Genomic DNA, 12,616 nt, shown 5'->3' on the forward strand with positions numbered 1-12,616 from the left:
CTGAAGATTCGCTCGTTTAGGAATGGACGGTTTTTGGCAAAGAAGGCACACACACTGGCTTGTTATTTACCTCCAGAAAAGCAAATTCTTCCTCCCATGACGGTTGAACTTTCCTGTGTTCATCACATAACTTTAGTTTAACTTTACCGGCGGCAGCCATGAACTCCACTGCGATCGGTCTTCTTCGAGTCTTTTGTTTTCGGCAGTGAGCAAACAGCCTATTGGCGCATTACCGCCACCAGCTGGTACAGCCCCGCAGTTGCAACACTTATCTGTCTGTTGTCAGCAGGTCAAACACACTGCCCTCTGGTGTCCGCATATCAGAAACGTTTTTTTCCTCATTAAAAGTCGATTTTTTTTTCACTGCTTACAATCAGCCGTGGGCCGCACCGTTACAGCTTGCGGGCCGCATGCGGCCCGCGGGCCGCGGGTTGAGTAGCCCAGGTCTAAAGCATGACTGATCCCTCAGTCTGAGCGTTGCTGTCTGCTGATCAGTTCTGGCCCGCAGGCCATATGTTTGATGTCATTGAATTATACAGACTTCTTTAAAACATAATCAGGTGTACCACGAGCATCACATGAACACAGGTGAATGTGAGTCTGCATTTGTGTGTGACCTCGTATCAAAGATTCATGCTTCCTCTTTCCTGTGGAAAAAACTGAACTCAGTTTATCTCCTCCACCTGCTCAGTAGATTATCAGTCAGCAGGTGGTGAACAGTTCAAACAGACCAGTGAGCACAAGTACAAAGAAAAGCTTTTTGTTGGGGACGTTGGGGTTGGGTTCTTAAGTACATTTAAAATAACAATGAGAGGTATCACAGAAATCTGAAATGCGTCAAAGGACTGGGACTGAAATTTTAAGAATTCACAAAATTTAGTTTCTTGGTGTGATACTGGATTCAAACAGATTAACTGGAGAAAGAGTAAAAAAAACTCACTTCTTCCTGTTCGTTTTTGAGCATGTTTAGTTTTTGTTTTCATTATAGTCATTTCATTATCAAATAAAGCGATAAACATCTGAAACTGCTTGGACAGCACCTGTTAAATGAATGACATGAAAAAAGAAATGTAGCAACTGAAGCTGCTGGGATCAGAGCTCTGAGCTCTGTGTGGTTCTGTCATCAAGTACAGTTTGAAGAACTGGACCTTTTGCTGCTCTTTCCTCCACTGACTCAGTAACAAGGGAACTTTTAAAAACATGAAGTAAAACAATGATTAACATAAAACTGCTGAAATTCTCCGACTACTCAGACATCAACCTTTTGAATTTAAATGCCTTGAAAATAAATTGAAATGACTGACATAGAAATCAATTATTCAGTCGATTAATGACTTGTCAGAAAATGTAACACAGGCGAAAGGTTTTCTTTTCTTTCCACCATGCAGTAAGAATTTTGGCCACACCTCTCATCACTATGAACAAAACCAACGTTAGAAATAAGCCACTCTCAGAAACTGATGCAGATCTCAAAATTATCAGCAGAGCTCAGCCTGTCAGACCTAAAGCAGTACTTTAAAGGTGCCTTAAGGAGTTTGCACGTTTTATGCAAAACAGCGCCCCCTGCAGGCCTTGGGCGTAATGCAGCTTAATGAAAAACTCGTCCCTGTGGCTCATATGCACGGAAGAGGGGAACTCCGTCTTCGCTCGTTTAGAAGCGCTCAAGTAAGATTTAAGTTTCTTTTACCTGGTGGAGTCTGTCCTGGAGCTGTGGCAGTGCTAGAAGCCAGTCTTTTCTTACTTTCTGGAAGCTCCTGCTCAGTTGTTGCTCACTAAGCATCTGGCGGAGTAATGGCGGACATAATGAAACCTAACCAGCCGGAGTGCGCATTACGTCATTCCTTTCAAATTCTCCCCCAAAAAATTCTGGTGCCGGACCGGCACTGCAACTTTCAAGTGACAATTTAGCGCTGTTAGAGGTACTTGTAATGAATATGTCAGGGCACATTGTACACATCATTTAAAATGTGTAACATATTTATGGTGGAAAATAAGTATTTTTAAGGTTGTAAAACTCCTTAATGCACCTTTAATATATCTAAGTCAATGGTTAAATCTATTGATCATTAAAACCTGGAAAAATGAACAGCGTTCTCAAATCACGACATTGAAATTATGCATACAAAACCTACAATACTGAGTCATTTTTACATCCATATAACATTCATCCATGAAAGCAAAATGTTTGACTGAGATTATTACAGTTGAGGTTATTGGTCACCTCACACTGAGGGCGGTTACAAAGGACTTCTATTTCCTCTTTAATAAAAGTTAATTATGTTTTGAAATGACCATAGAACCACCTGACATATTTAATCGGAATGAAGTTTGATTCTGAAATTAAGCTTAGTTATGAATAAACCGGCTGGTTTATTCTCATTGGAAATGTTGCATGCAGTGTGGTTACATGGGTGATTTTAATTTGGAATTTGTTTATTCTGAGCGAAGCAGTTCAGAATTATATTTGAGCTTCATGTTTACACGGGAAAATCGAAGGCTAAAATCCACTTTAACACTGGGGGCTGCAAAGCGTTCTGATTGGACAGGAGGCGGACATTGTAATTCCGAATTACATTTATTAGCTTTGTGTTGACATGGGAAAAACAAAGGATTAAATCCATTCTCATGCCGGGGGCTTGTGAAGCGTTTTGACTGGACAGGGGAAGGCCGTGATGTATTTACGTCCACCGGAAGTAAACAGATGACAGTGCCGGAGATTTTTCTCTCTTTCTGTCTCGATTAACTCGATTAACTTTGATGCTGCAGCTTTGAAAAGGTCCACATTCAATAGCGGAGCAGGCGGGGGGTGGGGGGGCTGAACTGATTACTGCAGGTGTGTTTGGCCTCAGTAAATGGCCAGACACACCTGTAGTAATTAGCTCGTCCTGTAATGAAAGACAGGAAACAAGGAGCCTCCTGAAGTTCAGGAAGTGATTGAGTTGTGCATGGAGCCCATATTCAATTCTTTGAAGGCTCCTGGTAAATATATCGTCTCCATATGAGTCGGAGTTGCTGCGGTCCGCCATCTTGGAATATTGCATCATTACGAAGGAATGAGCATGTGCAGAAAGACTGGAATGAAGTTATGAATTAAACCTAATTGCAAATAAAGATTTCAGGTGTTTACATGGTCATCTAAGAGCAAAATTGACTTTTATTCAGACTTAAAGAGGAATTAAAAGTCCCATGTCAACACACCCATTCAGGAGTGGAATAATATGTAAATTAGACATGACTTCATTTCGGTCGTCTTTTTACTTCCAGTAGAGGTAAGTATGTCATGTCCGCCCTCTGTCCAATCAGAATGCTTCGCAACTCCCAGTATGAAAGTGGATTTAATCCTTTGTTTTTCCCATGTAAACATGAAGCCAATAATTGCAATTCAGAATTATTTCATTAGGAATAAAGTTATTGTAAATTAAAAACACCATGTAACCGTGGCCACTGTCCAGTGTTTGGATCCTTTGTCAGTTTAACATCATACATGTTCAGCAGAGTCTGTGCGACTGAAGGTCAGCTCATCATAAACGGTGGTCAGAGTTGGGCGTTCAGATTCTGATGGTCCTCGTGAGATCTGAGGAGGAAGAGGAGAAGGAGGAGGAGGAGGAGGAATTAAATTAAAACAGACAACTTGAGTTTGCTTTGGTAAAACGGTAGCATTGTGTGCCTGTGTGTATGTGTGTGTGTATGTGTGTGTGTGTGTGTGTGTGTGTGTGTGTGTGTGTGTGTGTGTGTGTGTGTGTGTGTGTGTGTGTGTGTGTACGTGTACGGGTTTTTCTATGCTTGTGGGGACCAAATGTCCCCACAAGGATAGGAAAACCTGGCACGATGTGCCTCGTGGGGACATTTTTTGGGTCCCCATGAGGGGAAACAGTGTTTTCTTGACCATGTTGTTGTTAATGAAAAAAGTAAAAGTGCAAAAACATTTCTTTAGGGCTACGCTTTGTTTTGGTGTGGGTTAGGGTTTGGGTAAGGGTCAGGGTTAGGAGTTAGACATGAATGGGAGTCAATGGAAGGTCCACACGAGGATAGAAATACAAGCATGTGTGTGTGTGTGTGTGTGTGTGAGAGAGAGAGAGAGAGCGAGAGAGAGGGAGAAAGAGAGAGAGAGAGAGAGAGAGCGAGAGAGAGGGAGAGAGAGAGAGAGAGAGAGAGAGAACATGCTCAGCAGATGTCTTTCTGTTGACTTTCTAGGTGGAGTGAAAATAAACAGAGCAGCTCTAGACGGAGGTATCAGTCTCTTAGTTACATATTTACAAGGTAATGACCACAGTTACACATTCATCTGAAGACATTGGAGAAATCCCCACCTCAGTGTGTCCGTTGTCACGGATCTGGACGTCAGCGTACTCTACTTCTGTATAAACTGGAGGCGACAGTAAAAGATGAGAGTTCAGTGTTCACTGCAGTCTGTAAATAAAGGTTCTCAGTATGAAATGTGACTGCTGGAGTTGAAGTCTGCAGCAGGTGAAGCTGGTGAATTAGCAGCTAATCTGAAACCAGATGATGACTCTCAGGGAATAAAACTTCAACAATCTGGTTCACTTCCTGTCTGATTCATGTCGTTTCCTGCAGCAGCTACACGCTCTGAACATTTCATCTGCTTGTAAATCATCCCCACCACCTCAGAGTGGCTTCCTGTATTTTATATATAAATAATGTTAAAGTAGAAACCAGTGTACAGAAATGAGAGCTGTACAGAGAGGAGGTGGTAGACATTAATGGTAAGAAGTATCATGTTTGCCACAAGTTTGTTCATCTGAGAGTTTTTTTGTGTCTGCGCAGGTCAGCACTCTCAGTTCAGCCTTTTAGCATGTGACTGGTTTTATGTTTCACATTATTCAACTCTGGAAAGCACCAAAGAAACCAAATGCTATGAGCTATATCGTGTCACCAGTCCGTCCTGTTTTTTGTTATGACTGAAAACGACTCCAGTCGCAAAAGAGCCAGCGGCAAATCAGAAGATCAAATTATTATGTTGAGCTTGACTTTTGTTGATGAAGAGGCAAACAGAGAGAACTGCTGCAAACTTAAATGATTGAGTTCCTGATGAGCAAAAAGTCCAGCTATTGAAGACAGTTGTATCAATGTGTCAATAATGGAAAACATCTAAAGTTAATACAGATCTGTCAGTGAGTTTTGTGATGAAGAAAAAAGTCAAGAGTACCTGCCTTCTGTTTGTCTCGACTTCTTTTGGTGACAAAACCTCCAGATGAAATAAACAGAGACTAACAACAAGATGAGACCACACACTGTGGGAATGATGATGAGGATCAAATCTGTTAAAACGACACATAAACACCACATTCAGTGAACAAGCTTTGAAAATATGAGTTATTATGTTCCAGGTCGGGATCAGAGGTCACTCACGATGCCTGGAGTCTGTGGAGCTGTCGGGGTTCCCTCTCTGTTTCAGTTGACAGAACGTCCTCACATCAACTGACACTGTTTTATTCTCTGCAGGGTTTTCAGCCACACAATGAAGAGGAGAGTCCAGGTCCTGCCAGTACCATAAAGTCAGAGACAGAGAAGCAGCAGAGCGGTTCTTCTTCAGGATCTCCTGGTCTTTGGACCACAGGACCGTGGTGTCCTCCTGAGCTGAGTCCACAGAGCAGCTCAGAGAGCAGCTCTCAGAGCTGTTGTTCAATATGCTGACATTAGGAATCTGTACAGCGTCTGTAGAGCAACGACACAGAATCACATCACAGTCAGTAAACGATGAAATAACGATACCGTGAGAATAATGACAGTGTGTCATAATGATACTCTTTCCTCTAATCGAGCCACGGTGACACACATTACCTCTCAGCTGGAGGACAGCTTGAGTTACAGGACCGTGTCACACAAATGCTTGTTTATCTTATTTCTTCTTAAACCTTTAAAGGTGCATTAAGGAGTTTTCCAACGTTAAAAATACTTATGACTTATAAATATCCGTAAAAACTTTTTTGTTCCAATAGAATTTTCTAATTCAGTAATTTGGCGCTTTTGAAGTGCTGATATGAAGCTAAAATGGATAAAGCTGGTATGGCGGAAGTGGAATCCTTATCAGTCATCATTAGATAACTTCAATCTAAGTCTAATTAAAAAAAACAAACTTTTTTTTTGTTTTTTAGAATCTTACAACTTTTTTGGTGTTTTTTCTTAAAGATTTGTTTTTTCACTTGCAGTTTTCTCTGTCCTGTAAATATGGCAGCAATATGCTAATTTCAACCTCAGTTTGATTCTCTGTAATCCAGTAAGATCACAGCTTTTTCAAACTTGGCATAAATATTAAAATATTTTAAACTACTATAAAGTACTTCCCAGCACATCTATTGGGAGACCTCCTATTTACTGCCAGGACCCAGTGGGTCCAACCCCCCTGGCTGGGTCTCCCATCCTCCTCTGTGTTCACTTCTTTCCCTGTGTGTGTCATCAGCCCCACCTGCTGTCTGTGTCTGCCTCACCTTTTGTTTCTCTCACCCTTATGTGCTACACCTGTGTCTTCCCTGTTTATACCCATCTCCTCTTGTGTGGTCGCTGGTTCATTGTGGATGTTAGCGTCAGTACCGGCTTTCCCTGTTCCTGCGATCCCCGCCTTCATTTCAGTCCTTCCTCTGACCTTGACAGTTTACACAACAATGATCGACTGGAAGCTGCATGTCATGTTTTTGTTTCAGAACTATTCCTATTGTACTATAGCTATACAGGAGGACACACCAGAAATCCTGAAAACATGGTTTCCTTGTCAGGCCACGAGTGGGTATTATATTTTTTTATAAAACAACATCCACACAGAGAAAAGCGGGATGTGAACCTGTCAGCTCCTTTTCTCTGTTCGTTATGGTACAGGTCCACTCAGTGTCTGTATGGAAGAAAAGCTTCTCCATTCATGCAGATGATGGTGCAGTAAATATTAGTAAATATTCACACTGTTGGAGAACATCTGTTAAATTCTGAGCGGCACAAACAAGAAAAGCCGCCACTGGTTTTCTCTATTTGGGGGAATTCCTGCAGACGTGTCTGAGCATGAATTTAAAAATCCCACGAACAACTGAGCAGCTCTCAGTTATGCCAAAGGCCTCAAAGCGTCTGTTAGAGTGAGTGAGCCGGATCAAATTCCTGTTCAAACTTGTCTCCATCCAATCTGTTGCTGCCATCAGCTCATGCATGATGCAGGTTGCTCAACAGAACACATTTAAAGGTGTGATATGTAAGATATTTACTCTGAAGAGTTGTAAAATGTCCTACACCAGGGGTCTGTCACCTTTAAGCACTCTTTAGGTTGATCTTTTCTTTCACAAAATTAATAAATATTTAAGTGTTTTTATACAGACATAGATATATCCATCTGTCCTCTCATCCACCTTGATGAAACCATTGTTTTCAGGGTTTGGGAGTTGACTGAGGGTGTCTGCCAGAACCATTTCTGCTCCGGGTCTGTGCTTGAGTTCAGAGTTGTACCCTTGAGTCTTTATCAACATACGCTGGAGACGGGACGGTGCTGCATGTAATAGTTTGGAGCAGATGGTGACAAGTGGTTTGTGATCTGTTATCACAGTGAATGACTTTCCGTAGTATAAATATGGTACCTCTGCATTCCATATACTACTGCGAGCATCTCACGTTCAATGTTGCTGTACTTTGATTGGCAGTCTGTCAGGGTTTTTGGTCCAAATGCAATAGGTTCACCCACAGGGCAAGTTAGGTACAGCGCCAAACCCCTTTTAAAGCTAGGGTCGACGATCTTGGAAAACTAGCATGTAGCACGAATGTAGCATCTCCCCAAGGCTCCGCCAAGCTCCCACCCCATTGGAGGAGCTCCCGTTGGGAGCAAACACACTGGACGCGGAAGCGCCACACGCACGGAGTTTGTGATTGCCTCCAATGTTATTAACCTTTCTGACTGGCCGCACACAACGCGCAAAGGAGCGCACCACGCCCGCTCCGCTTCATTCTATTTTTCACGTGAGCCACGAGTGCCGAGAGCGCCTTGGCAACATGCACGCGCACTGAACCAGGGCCAGTGCACGCCATTGAAATGTACGCGCAGGGGGCTGGTAGAACGGGGAAGGGATTTGATTGGTTTCTTAAGAGCGGTCCGCGCGATATGATTGGTCGGAGTTTTTACTGTCCTTTGGCCGCTACAGTTGTCAGATTTTTTCCGCACCTTTTTCCGTACACATAATGTATTGACTCCTCCCAGGGGGCAAGGAGCATTTCACTCAGTATGACAAAAAGTGCTTTTGGACAACATCGTCTGCCCCAGCTTCAAAGACTTCACTGTATTTATTCATTGTGACTATTGCATGCCGAGGAGTAAAGCGGTCGGGTTAGCTCCGTCCTCAAGAAAGACCTGCAGTCCCTGCCAGGTTTGTGGTGATTGTGGTCCTTCGTAGTGATGCCTCCTGTACAGGGTGACAGCGTGTCTGTTCTGAGTGGCGTGCCTTCAGCTGTAAGTTTAGTCCTGTGCAGTGTGTGGTGGGGTCACTGCAGTGGGGAGTGTTGAGAATCCAGTGCGGCGTAGTGGTTACTTCCCACTGTTACTCCCTTTTTATGTGCTTCTTCTGAGTTATGTTTATTATTAAAGGTCAAATTATTGTTAATTGAACAGTGCTTGTGGTAATTTTCTAAGGTCCTGATAGATTGGCAGAGATTTCCTGCCAGGTTACAAAAAGAACTATATTCATTAAAAATGCAACATAAATTACAGTTTCGATAAATACAGCAGAATTTTATTTTATTTTTTTTTCTCTATTGTTTTCTTTTCATTTAGATGTTCAAACATTTTTCATGGCCCGAAAGACATTTATTTGGGAGAATAGAAACTATTAACGTAACGATTATCTTTTTTTTAATTATTTTAATGCGGTAAAGGTCAGTTAAAGGTCTAATACACAATGATTTTCTCGAAAAGACGAATCCCCATGTCTGTTACTCACTTTTTGAACAACGCGCATGCGCCAGACCATCCGCCCGGCTCTCCTGCTTCTCCCAGGAAACGCGGAAGTGTACGAGCGCGATCTCCTCTTCTCCGCCGTGCACGGCTCTGTTTACAGTTTCTGCGATCCGCCTCGCTCATAAATAAAGCTTTTTTTTCCGAAACAGTTACAGTTTCATTATGTCAGACTCGCCATCGGTAAGTACGAGCTCAGAAGCTCACGGCTACATAAACACTCTGAATGCGCATGCGCAAAAGGGAGAAGCTGATTGGGCGCAAGCACGTAGAACCGCCTTACGAAACCAGCTCGTCAGAATGATTGACAAACAGACCCACCAATTATTTAGGTGATCCACCCGGAAATCAAAATGTTGTATTACACCTTTAAACAAAATCTTGCCAATGTTATACATTTTTTTAGCCAACAACTGTCTTGCCAATAATTTCTTAAGTTTGGTATTATGTGAGTATATTTAACTATATAATTAAAAAAATATGATCAAATGTCAGTGTCATTATTTGCAGTGTTGGGCAAGTTAATTTGAACAAGTAATTAGTTATAGTTACTTCCAAAAAAAGTAACTAAGTCGGTAGCGGAGTATATGAGAACATTTTAAAAGTAATTACTATGCAAAGTAACTTTTTTTTTCTTTAAAAATGTGTTAAAATATGTCAAAGAATTTAAATCCTTTTTTATACAACTTTATGATGCATATTCAGCTGTTATAACACTGAATAAATAATTACATTAAAGCTAGGGTAGACGATGTTGTCCAAAAGCACTTTTTGTCATACTGAGTGAAATGCTCCTTGCCCTCTGGGAGAAGTCAATACATTATGTGGAAGCAAAAAAGTGCAGAAAAAATCTGACCACTGTAGCGGCCAAAGGACAGTAAAAACTCCGACCAATCGTAAGGCGCGGACCGCTCTTCAGGAACCAATCAAATCCCTTCGCCGTTCTACCAGCCCCCTGCGCGTACATTTCATTGGCGTGCACTGGTCCTGGTTCAGTGCGCGCGTGCGTTGCAAAGGAGCTCGCGGCGCTCGCGGCTCGCATGAAAAATAGAACGAAGCGGAGCGGGCGCGCTGCGCTCCTTTGCACGTTGTGTGCGGGCAGTCAGAAAGGTTAATAACATTGGAGGCGATCACAAACTCTGTGCGAGTGGTGCTCCCGTGCGCGTGCGTGCGGCGCTTCTGCATCCAGTGCGTTCGCTCCCAACGGGAGCTCCTCCAATGGGGTGGGAGCTGGGCGGAGCCTTGGGGAGATGCTACATTTGTGCTACATGCTAGTTTTCCAAGATTGCCGACCCTAGCTTTAAATTAAAATTAAATTAAATTAAATAAATCGATATTTGACAGAATAAATTACAAATAGAACACACTACACTAATCTAAATTATTGAAATGTTGCTTTGTGTTAAAATAGGAGACAAGATACCAATCAAATTTGACTTGTAGATGTAGATTGCAACTCTACATTTGGAAAACAATCTTAACAACAAAAAAAAAAACATTAATAATTATAATTAATAAGATGAATTATGAAATAGCCTGGAGTTATTGTGGCTGCTGTCTTCAATCACCATCTTGTTACTGTCAGAACTGGAGATGGACCCAAACACAGACTCAAACAGAAGATGGCTTTCCAGAAGTTTATTGAAATCTTGATTCCAACAACAGAGATACAAGAGGCTACAGGGAGTCCGGGAGCACATGAGGGTGGGTACAGACATGCAATGATCTGACAAGAACTGACAGGAAACAGGAGGCTAAATCATAGACAGTAAATAAATGGACAGACCTTTCGTGACGTCACCCATAGAGTTCTCAACAGTGTTAATTTTGACATGAATTTTTCATTTCATTTTAGTTTTCGTCGCTCACCAAACACTTAATTTAGTTCAAGTCACATTTTAGTTTTTTAGTTTTGTTTTGTTTTAGTTAAAATTTAGTCTGTGGAAATTAGTTTTAGTTTTAGTCTTAATTTTAGTCTTGATGAAATTTGACAGTTTTGTTGTACTGTAGTAAATTATATAGATAATTTATTGTCCCAGTAGGGAATTTGTCTTGGGCACAGTGCTCCATCAACATACAAATACACATAAAAACAACACAACATAAAACCACAGTAGCAGAAGTGCAAAAGAATATGTGTAACGGTTGTAAAAACTCCACTATAAGCATATCTTTAATTATGTTTAGATATTTAAATTTAGAATGTATCATATAACTCTTGTGTCATAAATATGAAAATCTATGGCTTGTTGGAAAAGCATTTAATATATTCAGATTCTTTCTGTAAATTCTTACAACAAATGACAGCCTGCAAGAAAAAAGCTCCAATCATAATGACCAGCAGGTGGCGGTAATGCAGCCAACGGGATGCAAGCTGCCGTAAAACATCACAGAAGAAGAAGAAGAGAAGCACAACAAAAACAAAACAAAACACAGTGCTGCTGCGGTGCTGCGTCTCCGTATCAGAGACAGACCGGAGCCGGACCGGAGCCGGTGAGCCTGGCGTGAGGATGGTTGTAATAACCCAGCTTGTCCTACGGCCAGCGTCAGTTTTTTTCGTCACATTTTTACTCATCAGTTCATGGTGTCCAGAGATTTTGTTTTAGTTTTTGTTGTCATTACTTATTAAATTTACGTTCTCATCACAAATTAGTCACGGAATAAAGGGTCGTCAACGAATAGTTTTCGTTTAAGTTTTCGTTGACAAAATTAACACTGGTTCTCAACCGCCGTTCTGAAGACGACAAGCGAGTCCAGCAGGACGTCTCCACATTGAATATTTGAAACCGGATGTAAATGTGATTGGTCCAGCCCATCACGTGACTGCATCACGTGGACAGAGGAGGCGCTGTGATAGGGTGATTTATGCAAAACTTTAACTCGTAATATAAAATCAACAGATGATTTATGTGAGTGTGTGTGTGTGTGTGTGTGTGTGTGTGAGTCTGGTGAAGCCAACACGGTTATAGAAACTAGTGATAGAGACCAAAATATGTCCTGAAACTGGGCGCTGTATATGTTTATTTGCACTCTGAAAATCAGCATTTTTGAATGGGTTCCAATGACACCGGGGCTCTTTTTGAAACCAGCATCATCGCCCCCTGCTGGAATTCCTCTGGAATTACAGCTTTTTTGCACTTCAGCATTATCTACATGTTTTATGAGCGGAGGTTGGCGCCTGGGCTAAATACGCCCAGGAGGGAAGGAGTTGGAAGGGGATTGGCTAATGGGAAGCTTAAAACCACATTTTCAGACAGACAGACCACAGGTGGAAGTAATGACACACAAAGAAACGAGGGAGAGACAAGAACAGGAGAAGGATGGGAGGCCTGCAAGACACTGAAAGAAAAGACTGGATCCTGAAGGCTAGTTCATACTCCACATGAAAACAAACTTCAGCTGGCCAAGGTGTCCGTGAGCAAAATGATACCATTTTGTTTGTGCAGCTCCTCTTTAAAGAATGTTCCCTCACCTGTCACCCTCGTCCTGCGCGACCTTTCTTTGGCTGGGTGGTCTCTGAAGTCCTTTGTCACATTTTCCTGATGTACTTCTGCATCCTGTCATTAACACCCAGGTAGTGTTTGTGCTGGTTAGATTTTGCTCAGTCTTCTGTTAGTTCAACACCTAGCCTGTAAATTTTTTCTTGTAGTGTTTGTCAGTGTTATCTGCCAGTGTCCT

General features: G+C 41.9%; 1 protein-coding gene across 2 annotated transcripts in view; it reads right to left on the bottom strand.

Moving 5' to 3' along the window:
- Positions 1-1,912: 1,912 nt before the first annotated feature.
- Positions 1,913-12,616, bottom strand: part of LOC115389686 (protein ALP1-like) — a 55,092-nt gene continuing 44,388 nt past the window's right edge. The window contains exons 3-6 of one of the 2 annotated variants that reach the window (XR_003931615.1): positions 5,371-5,676; positions 5,168-5,279; positions 4,311-4,366; positions 1,913-3,574 (exon numbers count right to left, since the gene is read on the bottom strand). Coding sequence is in view for 1 of the 2 variants with exons in the window: in XM_030093219.1 (XP_029949079.1) it covers positions 3,479-3,574; positions 4,311-4,366; positions 5,172-5,279; positions 5,371-5,676 (566 nt within the window). In the remaining variant the exon portion in view is untranslated. The remainder of the gene's footprint in view (positions 3,575-4,310; positions 4,367-5,167; positions 5,280-5,370; positions 5,677-12,616) is intronic. The other variant, XM_030093219.1, reaches the window with a different exon arrangement.

This window comes from Salarias fasciatus, chromosome 6 (assembly GCF_902148845.1).
Source record: "Salarias fasciatus chromosome 6, fSalaFa1.1, whole genome shotgun sequence".
In the NCBI taxonomy this organism is placed as follows: domain Eukaryota; kingdom Metazoa; phylum Chordata; class Actinopteri; order Blenniiformes; family Blenniidae; genus Salarias; species Salarias fasciatus.